Source organism: Danaus plexippus (assembly GCF_018135715.1).
Source record: "Danaus plexippus chromosome 18 unlocalized genomic scaffold, MEX_DaPlex mxdp_20, whole genome shotgun sequence".
NCBI lineage: Eukaryota > Metazoa > Arthropoda > Insecta > Lepidoptera > Nymphalidae > Danaus > Danaus plexippus.
The window spans coordinates 4,894,519-4,910,207 of NW_026869853.1; the positions used below are offsets into that span (position 1 = coordinate 4,894,519).

General features: G+C 35.2%; 3 protein-coding genes across 3 annotated transcripts; 1 reads left to right on the forward strand and 2 right to left on the reverse strand.

Moving 5' to 3' along the window:
• Nucleotides 1–1,568: 1,568 nt before the first annotated feature.
• Nucleotides 1,569–2,605, reverse strand: LOC116773348 (uncharacterized). Its single transcript, XM_032665786.2, has one exon. The coding sequence runs from the start codon at nucleotides 2,345–2,347 to the stop codon at nucleotides 1,643–1,645; it is 705 nt and encodes a 234-aa protein (XP_032521677.2). The 5' UTR covers nucleotides 2,348–2,605; the 3' UTR covers nucleotides 1,569–1,642.
• A 1,773-nt stretch (nucleotides 2,606–4,378) lies between these two features.
• LOC116773174 (flavin reductase (NADPH)) lies at nucleotides 4,379–7,457 on the reverse strand. Its single transcript, XM_032665576.2, has 4 exons — nucleotides 7,305–7,457; nucleotides 7,091–7,165; nucleotides 5,996–6,382; nucleotides 4,379–4,795 (listed from the first exon to the last, which is right to left on the reverse strand). The coding sequence occupies exons 2-4, from the start codon at nucleotides 7,161–7,163 to the stop codon at nucleotides 4,641–4,643; spliced, it is 615 nt and encodes a 204-aa protein (XP_032521467.1). The 5' UTR covers nucleotides 7,164–7,165; nucleotides 7,305–7,457; the 3' UTR covers nucleotides 4,379–4,640.
• A 422-nt stretch (nucleotides 7,458–7,879) lies between these two features.
• LOC116773100 (protein RRP5 homolog) lies at nucleotides 7,880–15,688 on the forward strand. Its single transcript, XM_032665489.2, has 20 exons — nucleotides 7,880–8,043; nucleotides 8,106–8,249; nucleotides 8,374–8,529; nucleotides 8,685–8,832; nucleotides 8,992–9,111; nucleotides 9,941–10,095; nucleotides 10,324–10,431; nucleotides 10,531–10,668; nucleotides 10,879–11,002; nucleotides 11,188–11,376; nucleotides 11,481–11,569; nucleotides 11,643–11,798; nucleotides 12,282–12,398; nucleotides 12,502–12,582; nucleotides 12,661–13,722; nucleotides 14,026–14,238; nucleotides 14,322–14,450; nucleotides 14,622–14,874; nucleotides 15,071–15,245; nucleotides 15,505–15,688. Exons 1-20 carry the CDS (start codon nucleotides 7,969–7,971, stop codon nucleotides 15,662–15,664), a joined length of 3,792 nt encoding a protein of 1,263 aa, XP_032521380.2. The 5' UTR covers nucleotides 7,880–7,968; the 3' UTR covers nucleotides 15,665–15,688.
• Nucleotide 15,689: the final 1 nt, after the last annotated feature.

A 15,689-nucleotide genomic window follows, 5' to 3' on the forward strand; every position in this document is an offset into this window, starting at 1 on the left:
CGTGAGGATTGATACTGCCGCTCTACAGATTTTCAGTCCTATCCTGTCTATCTGTAGGGGACTAAGATAGTAGCAGGGGACTAAGGAGGACTTTGTTTTATAAAATCGAGTGATGATAAGGATTTAAAACAACATTTGTGTAAATAGATTTACATTAAAGCATTATAATTAACATTTTTTTACGCCATTCCGGGATTATCTAAAGACGGATATTAAATTCTAATTTTTTACAATACTTGATACACTCCCTGAACTGTGGACAGCACTCAATCGAGTCACGAGGACACGATATTAATTATTTTAGTCTACTATCACCTAAGACATTAATTTAATTTACGCAGTGTAAAAATCAACTGGATGAAATACTCAAACGATCTCAAGTAATTAAAAAGTTAAAAATACCTTACTCATGTGTGTAGCATTCCTATTAACAAGTATTCAAATGAACACAGTGATATCTAAGTTTGTCGCGACTACACATTAGAAATGAATGTTTTTTTTATTAGGTTAAAGCACCTACCGTCCTTAATATATATATTTAAATCCACCATACATTTTTGCACTATCAAACAATTCATCCAGCATTTGCAATGTAAGCACAAAGACATGTGTTTTTGTTTTATATTATAAATCACGTAAGCAACCACTTAAATTATAAATTTATCTTTCTATTATTATAATAAATCTTAATCTTGAATGATTCTTAACGCCTAAACATGTATAGGTACATAGGAAAAGCGGACAGCGACATCCATCCATCAAAACAATTTACCTTCTCATTATTTCGTAGACCTTCAGATGTTTGACGTATAAAAAATAAAGGAAATACAAAAATAAACGTTCAGTAATAGCTTGTGAAGTGATTAAGAACGTGTTATCTTAGATTGATATTCTAATAAGAAACTTTGATTGAAAAAGAAATTAAAAAAAAAACAATTGCTAAGTATTCTTTTTTTTTAATATCTAGCGCATTAACTTATTGTATACCTGCACTCTAAATATAGATGAGCAAAAATAAAATTGTTAAAACGTCTTATATGAACCTTGTTAATGATTTTTTTAATAGGATATCCGAGCATTTGAATTCTTGGCCGTTTGTCAATCAAACATTTTCCTACATTTCATGTGTATAGAGAAATAGCCAAGATGTTTCTTGACGTCGACTTTTGAAACAATGAAGACTGAAAAGATATCTATAAGCAAAGAAGAAACAAAATTTTCAAGACGAAACACTTTTTCATTATATTTCTCTGGAAATAGATATCCATTTAAATATTCAATTGTTTTTCTTTTTAATTAAAAACAATGTCCGTGTTATTTGTTACACTTTTTAAAATAATAAGCTTGCCTCGGCAGCGTGTATATTTAGATATCATAAGCATTTAGGTACGACTTAATTTTTTTTTTAAGCCAGATGTGACGTAATATGTAAGTGGTGGCAAAAGATACCGTTCCGTTTTGTACTGGATTACATTATTTTACCTAATATGTTGTATACAACTGTGCATATTGTATCATCCCACGGGTTAGAAAGGTTAATGTTATACGTTAAAAATCAAAAACATTAATCATTCATAGATCAATCATTTACTGTTTATGTCAAATAAATTTGTTCATTTTAACTACTGCTTTCATTAAATTTTTACGCCAAACATAAGAATCCAAAAGTGCGACAAGCGCTTGATGTCAACTTGCTGCTAAGTGTGTCCACACTGTCACCTGTGCTGGGCGTCGCAACATCCGCTGCACTGCTAAAGGTGTCCATCGTGCTCGGGTACAGATCGGTACCGCTGATGAATGTGCACGGGCTCCAAGGATACTTCACTTTTATGATTTCGGAACTCGAATACTTCACGGGACTAACGAAAGTTTCTACAGTCCACGAACTCAACGTACTTATGGAATCTCTCGAGGGCACGGTCTGGACCGGGCGAACGGTAAAAGATGCCATTGAAAACGGATCTTCGGGTCTTAGTATTGTTATAGTATTTTCACTGCCGTCCAACTCCGGAGTACAGCCGCCTGATGACGTGGACATTGGCATCATAGTGGACATAGAAGTCATAGAGTTGGAGTATATGTTGTTAAGAACATGGCTCGTGGAATACCAAGATTCGGTAGACCACGGTGTGCTCACCATGCTCAGGGTATTATCCGTCAAGGTCGTTATCGGCCGCACCGTCGATTGACTTGTCTTTGACGACGAATGTATTGTAACACTTAACTCGGGGGAGCTTCGTGATGTACTGAGATTTATAGAATCGATTGTAGACAAAAGGCGCCTATCTTTGGTGAGGCAACAGATATTATTATTAGGTTTTCTATAGAAAGCTAAATCAGAAACCATTTTCCGTTAGGCTGTGTGTATTTTGGACATCATAGCTATGGGGTAGCAAGCCGCCGCTGCGTCCATGATCCACCTTATGTCCTGGAGCGAGTCTACTATCATATGCACGTAATCCAGCAGGTTCATTTTAGATGGACACCTTAGACGCTAATTCCACTGTTTAGTTCATCTTCTTTTACAATTTTTTTTGTTATTTCTTTAATTATTTTACGTTTACTATCAATCGCATCTATATGACGTTTGACTTTAGTCGTTTTGCTGACAATTATATTACTTTTTTTTTCGTTTAATAAACAAGATTATATAAATACCTTGAAGGTACGCGTTATTCCAAAGAGGTAGATATAAAATGGATTAGTCATACCTACTCGAATGTATTGACTTTTTCTAATTATGAATGAATGTCTTCACATAGATTCATGATAAAGTCATAGATGAATACAATAAATTAAACCATAATTTTTTTTAAGTTTTATGGCACTTTGCTACAAAATAAATTTTAACAAATTTAAAATATTATGTTGTAAGGGTATGTGACAAATAATACAAAGTTTAAGTATCTAACTATCTATCTGACAGATGAGTTTTAACCAGAATTATCATCACTCAAGTTTTAAATAAACATTAAAGTCCTGGTACGAAATGGTGAATTAAATTTTTTTACGATCAAATAAAAGGATTTGCCGATAAGATTACAAAGACGTTTAAAAAAAAATACTTTATACCTTCATCGATTAGCAGCATATATTTCTTATTTGCGTTATCTTCCACGGTTTGAACACCGAATTATGTTATTAGGAAAATGACCGTGAAGATACAGAGGTTCATAAAAAGTGAACAACCTGATAGATATTAAGAAGATAAATCCAACTTCAAACCTATTCCAAAAAAAGGCTTTCTTTCTATAGCACGACAAAAAACAGTAGCGGAAATTTACACGTCGGTTATAACGAAGCATAAACACAAGGAACTAACAACGAAGGGAAAACAAAAACTATAGTATTGTTTAAGAACAGTATCAGCTTACCCAGAAACATGATTTTAACAGATCAAATGCTTGACCAGACTTGGGTTTTTGTATCTAAAATTCGATTATTCGGAGGAGTATCGTATATTTACGGACAGTCTGATTTCTTGCATAATATTTATTCAATGGCAAAAGATCAAGTATCACTTTAATATTTAAAAAGCAAAGATCGCCACTGACGGACGGTGGAGGAAAACATCGTGAGGAAACCTGGTCTTATAATTTCAAATTGTAAGATTGAAATCGCCAACCCGTCTTGAGCTAGCGTGGTGATTAATGCTCTAACCTTCTCCATGTGAGAAGAGGCTTTTGCTCAGCAGTGGGCTCCTATAGACTGATGCTGATGCTGCTGCTGCTGAAATAAGTCTTTACAGGTTGTTACATATTACACAACGCTCGATTTACGATTAACTTAATTTGTTTTTTAATTCGTAGATTTTTCTACGTAAATTAAGATCTTTAATATCTTAATTCCTAACTACCTACATCAAAAGCATTCGTATAACGTGAGCAATGGCAATAGATAACCACAATCTGCAAGTATCAGTATCCTATGTATGAATGTTCGGTTGAGATAATAATTATCTCATCTCTGATACTCTCTCCAAAACATGAGATTACAGGAGGTACCTTCTAGAAAAAAAGATCTACATATTGCTCTACAATTAAGCCTTTCATTTGACACACGAAGTACGCTTGTTTTATATCCTTAACGTAGGATTGTCTAGACGCCGATTTTTGGATGCCATAAATCCATATTGATATATGTTTCATCGCATTATAAACAATTCATAAAGGTGATTTCAATTTTTAACGAAAGGACTATACAATATTAAAAACTGTCCCATAGAAATATCACGTTTTTGGAAGAGAGAAAAATTATCGTCAAACGAAAGACAATAGATTATAAATAACGAACAATGAAAACGACATAAATATCCATTTTCATATAATATACTACCAAAACTTAAGATTTATTACATATAAAGAAATAAAACAACACATTTATAAGACCTTCATTTAATCGCATTCTCAATTAATAATGGCTTTAAAGCTGGCACGATAACTCTGATTGTAATAACTAACCTCACGTGCCTTTGAACATAATTGCACTTTACAATGTAATTGTTTATTATAAAAATACTACACAGTTTTATGTAATAACATTATAATAATTTAAATAACATCATTAACAGCTATACTTTTTCCTATGTAATTGTCATATCACTTTCCCGCCATATCATATACTCGCCACAGATACACAATTCACTGAGGTACGTTGCACACGCCTAGTATACTTTTGTAGTATTTCTCCTGTGACAGAGCGTCTACTAACAGCTTACCAAGGTCGTACTTTGAAATGCAACGACCCGGTGACTTCTCCGGATTGATTTCTACTATAATATCTCGGCTTGGATCATCTGAAAATAAACCAGAAACATGATCTTAACAGATCAAACCAAGCCTTGAATACCTATTTTGACAAATAAAGGAAAATGTAACTTTTATAAATTATATTATTGAATGAAAAGCTTGGAAACTAAGGTATATTTGTGTATTAAACTAGGTGAAATACATAAAAAGTAATCAAAAAATTATAAAAAAAGAAGTTAACTATAGTACTATAAACTAAAATTCTTTATCTGTGACTCAGTTCATGGATAATCAAATAAATAGCAACCGGATATATTGCTTAATCTGCAAATCACTCTTAGGGTTAACTGATTGAATAATGATGCTAGACTTAGTAAAGCGAAGTCTAGACTCTAGAAAATATTTATACAAATAGAAATGTTTATTATCGTTTATAGGATATTTTTAATATTTTTCACGCACTAAATACATAAACGTTTGTTTTAACAGTCGTGACGTCACCGCGACCGCGCTATGAACCCGGCGCCATTTTTTTATTTGACTGCTTTTTAACTTTAATTAGATCCCTATTGTAATGTAAATGTTTGAATTTATTAATTAACTTCATGTCGTTTTATGTTCATAGTCCATTGGTATATAATGTAGCATACATAAGTAGGATTTTTTATTGCATTACAATAATATAAAATCCACGTAAACATTTCTATAGTTATTTGGAAGTTAACGCACGAGTGTTTGAAATAAATCGGATGTGAGACAACGTCGTATAAACATTAAATGTGAAAAATAATCTTAAGATCATAAATAAAATATAAACTTAAATTTTTTTTTCCAATCTTATCAGTTGTAACGGCCGTAACTGATTTTTTTTATCTGTTGTACCTATTTAACGAATATATTTTAGGTATCGTGAATTCAATAAAAATATCTAACCACGTGATTATTTTACTTCATAGTATGAACTACTGCATTGTCATGCAAAATTGACGTCAATACGAATAAGGCATAATATTGAAAAATATAAACTAGCTAATTAATTATGTACATTTATATCAAAGAGTATTTTCTTCGTTTCGTTAACCGAAAAATTATTTACATAAGAAAAATAACAAACACTTAAATTTATATATAATAAATCAAGTATCAATCCAATGTTACACGTAATTATGAGGCTCAAGCTAAGGAATAAAATTAGTAACTTCATTAATTGCAATGAAAAAATTAATTAGTAATAAATGAGGAATTACCAGATATATGTGGCGGGAAGACGGTAACCCAGTTCAGTCCGCTGTCTCTCAACGCCTCAAACATCCTCCTGTGATCTTTGGTGATAGCATGGAATCTTGGTGGCACCTTTTCTGGCTCATAGAACAGGAACGCCGACACGCATGCTGAGACATTCTTGACGTGCTTCATTCTCATAGCATCTATAATGATTTTCGTTCCCTCCGACAAATCAGAAGTCGGATCCAAATTTCCGTTTGTGCCGAGAGCTATGACCACTCCGTCCATACCTTCGACCGCATTCACAACGGAATCCGGTTCTAAAACATCCCCCTTGAAGACCTCCACTTGAGACTTTAACTCCTCCGGCAACTTGGTGGGATCACGGACAAAGGCACGCACTTGTAACCCTAATTAATGTAAAATTAAATATTCTCAACCTTTGCCCTTCTATACAATTAATTTATTTACATTAAAACTATGTACTTTTTAATATGTGAAAAATAAGATAGTTTATATTTATATGTATGTGTGTATAAATACATTATTACAGAGTTCAATAATTCAATATAATTGTTAAAAAAATACAAAATATTTACTTTATATTACATAAATTAAGATTGACTGTATTCAAAGAGAATGCTTTTTAAAAAGTATATATATATTTATCACTTTTTCAGTTAGATAAGAATGTCTATCAAACTTAAGTCAGCAATTTTTTCCACCTATCAAGTTGGAAAAAATTTAAATGATACCAACAAATAAAAAGGATCTTAAATTTAAAGAAATAAAAAATATCAATAGTTCTATCAGTGTTATTGTGATTATTAATTAATATTTTACGTAACTGCTGCCATGTATTAATTAAGCTTAAAGATTTATTCTTAATTTTGATTTTAAAAAAACTGTAAAACACAAATTTTTTATTCCATAAATAATATTTTTTCTTATTTAAACTTCATAACTCTAAAGTTGTCGCACATAAAGTGCTATGTAATGAATTTAATTATTAATAATAAAAAAAATGAAAATGTTAATGCATTCTTTCGTCTTGAGACTAATTTTCATTACGGAAAAAATAAAACAATTTTAAGCACCAAGAACGATGGATTGTATACCTTGCTTCAAAGCCGCTTCCACGACGCTGCGGCCAGTCATGCCGGTGGAGCCGAAAACCACGATCTTATTCATTTCTGTTAATAAAAGAACTCATAAGACGCTAACCAAGACCGGCGATTCGATTTAAATACCATTTAAACATTTACTTCAAAATTATTATCATGTTCGATTAGATAATATTTATCAGTGTAAATTTAATAAAGCGGTACCCACTTTTTAAACACTCGAACGGTACAAGATAGATCAAAAGTAAACTCTATACTGATAGATAAATTCAATCGCAGTACCACTTGCCGCTCATTGAATAAATTAAAGCAACTATTGAAGAATGAAGCTTCTAATAAATCATATGACAGGTGACTGATGTCAGAAAGTTTCAATTTTCTATCGACATTCCAAACTGCACTGGAAAAAATGAGATAATAAAACTTGGGTTTGAATGTAAAGCATACAAAAGGCTGGTCTTTATTATTATAATAAAATTTTTAATCACTTGTCCGCATACTGACTTTCGAGCATTATTAGATGAAATATCGTTATCAGAATCGAAGTTATAATAGCAACATTTATATTGGAGATCGCTATACGCAGAAGATACTTTTTTTTTGTATATTCTAGTCCTTTCCACTCATTGTTGAATTTTTTAATATTGATATAATATATTTTTTTTTACAAAAAACTACGTTCTAATTTGTTATAATTATATTGTAATGATGAAGTGATACATATTATTACATTTAAATCCTGTAGTATGACATTGACAGTTAAAACAAGCTGCGTACAACAGATACATTAAATAACCTAGAAATTTCACGTTATTATTGTTCCTTATGAACTGGGATGCTGTGTGATATATTAAATAAAAAATATTGTAAATATGACTGAGACCGAAGAATACTTTCCTCGTGGTGGTAAAAAACCTACGACTACATATTTTAAGCAAAGTGAAAACGTAAGTTAATTGATTTTTATAAATTAGAAAAATGTAAAGTTGCTATTTACACGTTTATTTAGTTTTTAGGAGCTCCGGATAAGGGAGAGAAGAAGAGGAAAAGACAAAAAAAGAAATCTGAAGCTGATGATGGCTATTTATCAGATGATTTTACACAAGAAATTGATCAATCTTACAAAACTTGTGGAATATTTTTAAATTATAGGGTTTGTTGTTTTACTATCAAAAACATATTTATTCTCTTTTTATGGATATTAAACTTGAAACAGAGATTATAACAAAATATCATTTTCTCGTTGGAATCACTGTATTTCTATTTTAATTTTGCAGGTTGTGAAAGAAGGTCTGCTATTGTTAGGAAGAGTGCGACGAGCTCTTGAAACTAAAATATTGGTATCATTACCATGTAGAATGAGTGGTGTGGTCATGGCTTGTCACATTAGTGATGCATACAATAACATACTGGAAGCTTATGTCAATGATAAGGTACAAACAATGAACTATAACTATATATTAATTTAATGATCTGTATTTAATATTGAACAACATTAACTTATCACATATTGTTGGTATACTTTTAAGTTTTGTTTAATTTAAATAGAAATTTAAAGTTAATTTATGGTTTCAAATACTATTTGAAGGTGGACCAAGTCCGCGAGCTGCCGCAAATGTTTCGACTGGGACAGTATGTAGCTGTGAAAGTCTTGGAGGCGTCAGACAATTCTCTAACACTTACAATGATGCCACAAGACATTAATTCCGATAGAAAAGCTACAGATCTCCACAAAGGTTAAAATTTGAACGCATGTCATTTTTCTTAGATTAATTTATTTCAAGTTAAATGAATATATGAAAAATAATTTTAATTTGGAATGAAAAAAAAAATTTGTGTTAGATTACACCAGCACATCCTGAATGTTCCTTGTCAAATTCATTTTTTGTCATCAGGAGCACTTATCCAAGCTGCGGTCACATCAATTGAAGACCACGGCTATGTAATGGACATTGGCATCCCTAACACTAGAGCCTTCTTGGCTAAAGATACTGCAAACTCTGACATGGAACTCGGTAAATAGTGATTATTTTTTATAAAATATAATTTGATGGACACGGCACGGCATTTTAATGTTTCTTGATCCAACAATTTGTTTAAAAGCATTTCATATGTTATCACAATGAATAATACCGTGTACACACGAGACACGAGCAAATACACAATGTAAAGCACTTCAGATATAAAGTAGTGTTCAATAACTGTAGACAAAAATGTTTCACCAACTTCAACAGAGTTGGTTCTCAAGTTGTCATGGAACTAAACAGAATAGTTGGGGTTTATGCACAGGTGGGGTTTATTCAGTGGTGTTGTGCAAATTTTTTTTTTTACGGGAACGCGTATATATGATTATATAGACAGGGCCGATCCTGTGTAAGCGGCCGCTCTGTGCGGTCTCATGTCCCAAATATGACGGCGAGGGGAGGGGGTAGTTTCCCCAATTTTCGCCTCTCGCGAGTAACAACATTAGAAGAAAAAAAATTACACTTTTTTCTTTACGTATATGTTTCGGTTCGGTTCGAGTTCCGCATCAGCAGAAAAAAAAAACGTTCTGGACTCCGGTTCACGGTTCGGAAAAACGAGCCGGTTCTTTTCGGGTTTTGTTCCGGTTCGGGTTCGGTTGAATCCCTTCTTTATAATAATAAATATAAAAATTCCTGAAAAATTAGAAAAAAAGACTGCAATTCTTTTTAATTTTTTTCAATACGTCAGCCAATTCTCGTTGTCAGAAATCATCTTAAGTTCCGCAACGTTCCGGCTCGACAGCACCACTGGGTTCATTAATAAAGTTTCAGAAGTGATAATAACATTTCAGATTTTAATGGCAACTCTGTTTATAATCAGATATTGGTATGCTGACATGGGTGACCATCAAATCTCTGTCCGCTGACTCCAACGTCGTCACCCTGAGCTCCGAGCTGGGCGCTCTGCAGCGATCCTTCCAGAGGAATCCAGGTGTTATATATCCTGGAACCGCTGTGGATTTCACCGTACATAAGGTGTGATGAAATACTAAGAAACTAAAATTTTTTTTTGGATTTGGGAGAGCAGATTTTATTTACCCAAATTACAAATTTATTTCTATTTATTTTGTTAATAATTTAAGCTATTCGATTATTTAAAGAGCAGAAGTTACACAGAAATGTGAAAGTTACAGCGACAATTGCTGATTAATTTACAATTATAAAGTTTAATAAAGCAATGCAAAATATACTTCCTGTTTGCAGGCTCTGGACAACGGTATTGAGGGACACATCTTGAACAATCAACTCGCGTACATACAAAGACATCAAATAGACACTGTGAAGGGAAAGAAGCCGGCGCTGGGACAAAAGGTTTATTAACATGTTTTTATACATTAAATGCCCAAATCACATAAATAAGTTAAGTAAAGTCAGGATCGCTACATAGTCATGTCTCTAATATTGTTATAGATCAGAGCCCGTCTGCTGTACTCCGTCCCACCGCAGCAGACCCCATTCTTGACTATGAGAGAAATATTCGACTCCTCAAAAACAAACTTGAACGAGGAACAGATACACCAGGACGGTGACGTCATCGAGGAGGCAAAGGTACAGAATATGACTAATGTTGAATTCTATTTACTCTGTCTCTTGCTTACATACAATTTATATATTATCTGTTATGTTAGTGAAGTCCCCCTCCCCCTCCCACTACAGTCACCGCATTTGATAGTTTGATGATTTGTCCTAGCTCGTGTTATAAAACAATTGATACGTTTCTATGTACTTTATGTATGTGTGTGTGTATCCTGTAACCAGGTGTTGAAGAGTTGGGGGCGCACAGTGTTCCTCCGCTTGTCAGATCGCTCCACCGGCTTCCTCTCCTTAAGACGAGGCCATGACTTCAACGACCACGACGACCTCGCTAAGTCATACCCAATAGGTGATTTTTACTTAATATTTTACTTTGTGGTTTTTTTTTATGTTTATAATATAGTCAACCTCCTTTAATTAATATATAAAAAAAGAAAGAGAATATAAACAGAAACATAAACAATAAGAAATTCATTTAAATAGCATAAAAGACTTAAGGAAACATTAATCATCTCTCAAAACAACATGTTCCAGGCAGTACCCATCGCGTGCGCGTCCTGTGTTACAATCTGTCGGACTATGTGTACTCTGTGAGCGACGACCCCGCCCTCTTGCGGCAGAAGTACTTCAACATCTCACAGCTGAGTGTGGGGGAGCTGGTCTCCGGGACCGTCACCGAGGTCGCCGACCAACATCTCAGGGTCGCGGTGGACCGGATCAGCGGTAGGCCACCACACACGAGACCATACGAGACTATACGAGTATAAAACTCGCTCTCTGTTTGAAAGCAAATGAATTAAAAATTTTGATTTATTTTCTGTTGCCAGGCTACGTTCCCCGCGCGCACATGACGGAGACCGGCGTGTTCATTGATCCCAAAAAGCCGAGGAATTCAAATGTATCCAAGAAATATAAGGTGAAGCATCTGCGTGACACGTATTAAGAAAGTAAATATTACTGGTAGCCAATTAATGAGGTCTATTTGCTAGGTGGGCCAAGAGGTCCGGGCGCGGGTGCTGGTCGTGGACGAGACCAAGAACTCTGTGGTGTTGACCTTGAAGCCGTCCCTGCTGGCGGAGGACCTGCCTCTACTGATGGATTACAGTGAAGCGCACGTCGGCAAGATGTACACCGGGGTTATATCGGTAGGATAAATACATTGTTACTCTAAACAGCATTTCACTTTACTGTATGCCATAAGGAATAGAAATCTCGGGAACTTCTTCGACCGAAAAGATTTTAGGACATCATTGACATTTAGGAAGAATAAAAATTCACTTGCATTAATTTAAATTTAATTATTTTGTTTGTTACCATTTCTTATAGTAAAAAATATACATGATAACTTTATGAAATACTTTATACTTATATACAAAGGTCTGTCATTAGACCTAGTTAATAATCTCTTTGATGGGTAGACAATTCTATATCTTGTTTCGTCGGACTGCCACTGACGGAACAGTACGTTGATCTGAGTGTTTACAGTGAATATAATAAACAGGACTTTATAAAATAAAGCGAAATAAAATTATTTCGTTGTTGTCGAAGTTTCTGATACTATTGAATCTGGACAGTAACAAGCGGAAGTAGAAGTAATTTGTTTGAATGATCCGAATAATATTTTCCAGCACATAAAACATTACTTGCTGGTGTCGTTCTTCAACAACGTGGTGGCGTATGTACCGAGCCGGTTGGTGGGGGCGCAGCCCGGGGACCTCGCTGACGCCTTCCACACGGGACAGATCGTAAGATACTACTTCATATAGTGATCTCTCGGATAATACAGCTATAGGAATTAACAAAAAAATATTAGGACTTATAAATTGATGCATTATGTTTCTTCCAAAGGTGAAATGTACCATAATGTCTGTTAAACCGGAAGCTAAAAAGATGTCTGGCAGCCTCGTCGACGCGCCTTTCCAGGACGCTGTGAGTATCCGCTAGTGAACTACACGAGTGGTTGGTAAAATATTTGTTTATATTTTCATTGGCTTTACATAATTATAGGACAATGAAGTTAAGAAGGCAATTAAACGAAAAAATGACAGTTACGGCAACCAGGGAAACAGCTCAGATACAGACAAACATAACGAGCAGCCAGAAGATAGGGTTCAGAAGAAGAAGAGAAAGAAGAATAATGAAGAGAAGTTGCAGACAGATAGGAATTTAAATGAAGAAGCGAATTGTGATGAAACAGAAATGGGAAGCGGGAAAAACGATAAGACTGACGTCAAGAGTCCAGAGAAGATCAAGAAAAATAAAAAACGTGAAGATAAGATTGCGACAACCAAGGAAAGTGACACGAAGGGTTCCAAAAATAAAAACGAAAAAGAAAATATAAATAAAAAAGAGCTGAAGAAACAGCAAAAGAGCAAAGATAATAAAAAAAATAAAATGAAACGGAAATCTGAAGAAAGTCACGAAACACAGGATGGCACACCGACGCTGAACCCGATAGAGCTGAGACTCGTGGATTTAAGCGACTGCGACACAGAGAAGCATTACAAGAAGAGGGTCGTCTCTCTGATGAAAGCGATAAATGCGAGATTACATCGCATCGAACGCGTGGACAAGAAAATGGCTGCTTTACAGGGCGTAGGCCCTGATCCCAAGAAAATGCTTTTACGGTCAGAAATGCATTTGGAGAAAACGAATAATGAAGACAGATTAAAGTTATTTATGAAAGCTCTGAGAGAGGCGGAGAAGAAATTAAGTGAATTTAACAAAGATTCTGAGATCGACAACCCAAAAGAAGCAAAAGTAAAGGGAAATAGGACGAAACAAGAAGAGAACGGCTTCAAGAAAATTGAGACGAGGACAGAGTTAGTGAAAAAACAAGACGCTAAGATGTGCGCTGAGGAAGCTGGTCGGCCCCAGACAGTTACTGATCTCAACAAAGAGACAAATAAAGTAAATGAAAACCAACAACCTAACAAATATATAACAAAGGAGGAAGTGAACATTAAACCTTTGGAACCTGTCCTGAAAATACCGAGCGCTAAGGAGTTTTGGAAGGTCTCGGAGAAGACGGAGGTTGTTCAAGATGACTCCAGCAGCAGCGATGATGAGGTATGGCTGCTCCATGTACTTGTTAGATCCCTACAATTAATAAATATGTTTGTAGAAAAGAACGCCTTTGAAGAACTTACAATCATATTATAAAATAACTACTTTTCTTTAGTCGCCATAAAAACAATGCAAAGGCTGAACAGCTATTTTTTTTTTTTTTTGGTTCAGACGATTTAAAAAAAAAAAACAAATAAATAACTAAATATTCAGATAAAAATGATTTTGAGTACAGCTGTCACAACTACAGTGTTGAGGTGTGAATCGAGCTAGAGAATATTTTTAATAACATCACGTTTTCATTAGGAAGAAGAAAAGCCTAAGAAGAAGCGTAAAAAGTTATCAGCAGCAGAAAAAGCAGCCAAGGTCAGAGAAGAGGAGGAGAGACTGCGAGAGATGGAAAAGAGAGCGATAGACAGCGAGAGCTCTCCGCGCTCCAGCGAACAGTTCGAGAGAGCTCTCCTCGCACAGCCTGACTGTAGTCAGCTGTGGATAGCGTACATGGCATTCCATTTACAGGTGAAAATGCAAAAGACATACTTTGCAAAATATAAGCAAACGAAAATGAAACCAAAGTAAATGCATTACTTTGTACTTTGCAGGCGACAGAAATAGAAAAAGCGAGGGCGGTCGCTCGCAAGGCGCTGAACACAATCAACTTCCGGGAGGAGGGCGAGAAGCTCAACGTGTGGCTCGCGCTACTCAATCTGGAACATCGCTTCGGAACCAAGGTATTTAATGTAGAGAACTACACGTTACTTTAAGATTTTATATACATTGATAGAATTAAAACAGTAATAGATCAAAATTAATCTTTAATATCGGTCTGGTGACGTAAGTAGTCCCCACAGCATAAACAAATAAATTTTGTATAGTAAAATTATTAAAAACCTGCTCTACAGGAAACTCAACAAAAAACCCTGGAAGACGCGCTACAAATGAATGACACGTACAGCATTCACTCCAAGCTGCTGGACATTCTGGTGGAGACCAGTAAACAACAGGAGCTGACGGCCTTAGTAGAGCTGATGATGAGGAAGTACAAGACCTTGGAGGCGTACGTGGCGTGCGGAGAAGCTTGTTACAAGTCGGGCATGGTGGAGAAGGCGAGGCACGTCATGCAGAGAGGCATAGTCGTGTTGGAGAAGAAGGAACGTGAGTTTAATGAGAATAACAGCTTACACGGACCATGTTATGTGGACAGGATTTTGTTGATAGCGTGTTGGAAATCATGTTCATATGAAATGAAAAAGCGTTTATGTATTTAATTTCTGATCAATTGGAACAAATAATAATAATAATAATATATAATATTAAGACAGCTTTAAATCCATTAACAACTATCCTTCAGACGTATCCATGGTGGTGAAGTTCGCTGTGATGGAGCGGGCGCGGGGAGTCCCCGACGGACGGGAGAGATGTGAAGCGCTTCTGGAACAGATGCTGGCCACCTACCCTCAGAGAGTGGACGTGGTTGGGGTCTACTGCGACATGCTGTGCAAGGAAGGAGACGTCCAGAGAGTCAGGTTCGGCATAGACAGTACTTAAAACAAAGCACATAATCTCAGGCCCTATTAACGGTGTGTCAGTTAAAAATTAGTATCAAATGTATATTCCGAAACAGACAGATAACATAAAAAACTAATGAAGAAGCTCTGTGGTTAAATGATTGTCATATCGAAGGACGCTGAACCATACCGAAAATTATACTCTAAATATCTTAATCAAGAAAGACAAGCGTCGAATACAGCTGACTGTTTTACTAACGGCATGATATCGTTACAGACAACTCATGGAGCGAATGACGGCGCAGAAGATGCCAGCGAGGAAGATGAAGGTGTTGTACAAGAAGTGGATAGAAGTAGAACAGAAGATCGGAGACGAAGACCACGTGGAGCTCGTGCGGCAGAACGCCTTGAAGTTCTTAGATAAAGCCAAATTCTGAATAAATACAATTTTTAGTCTTTCAT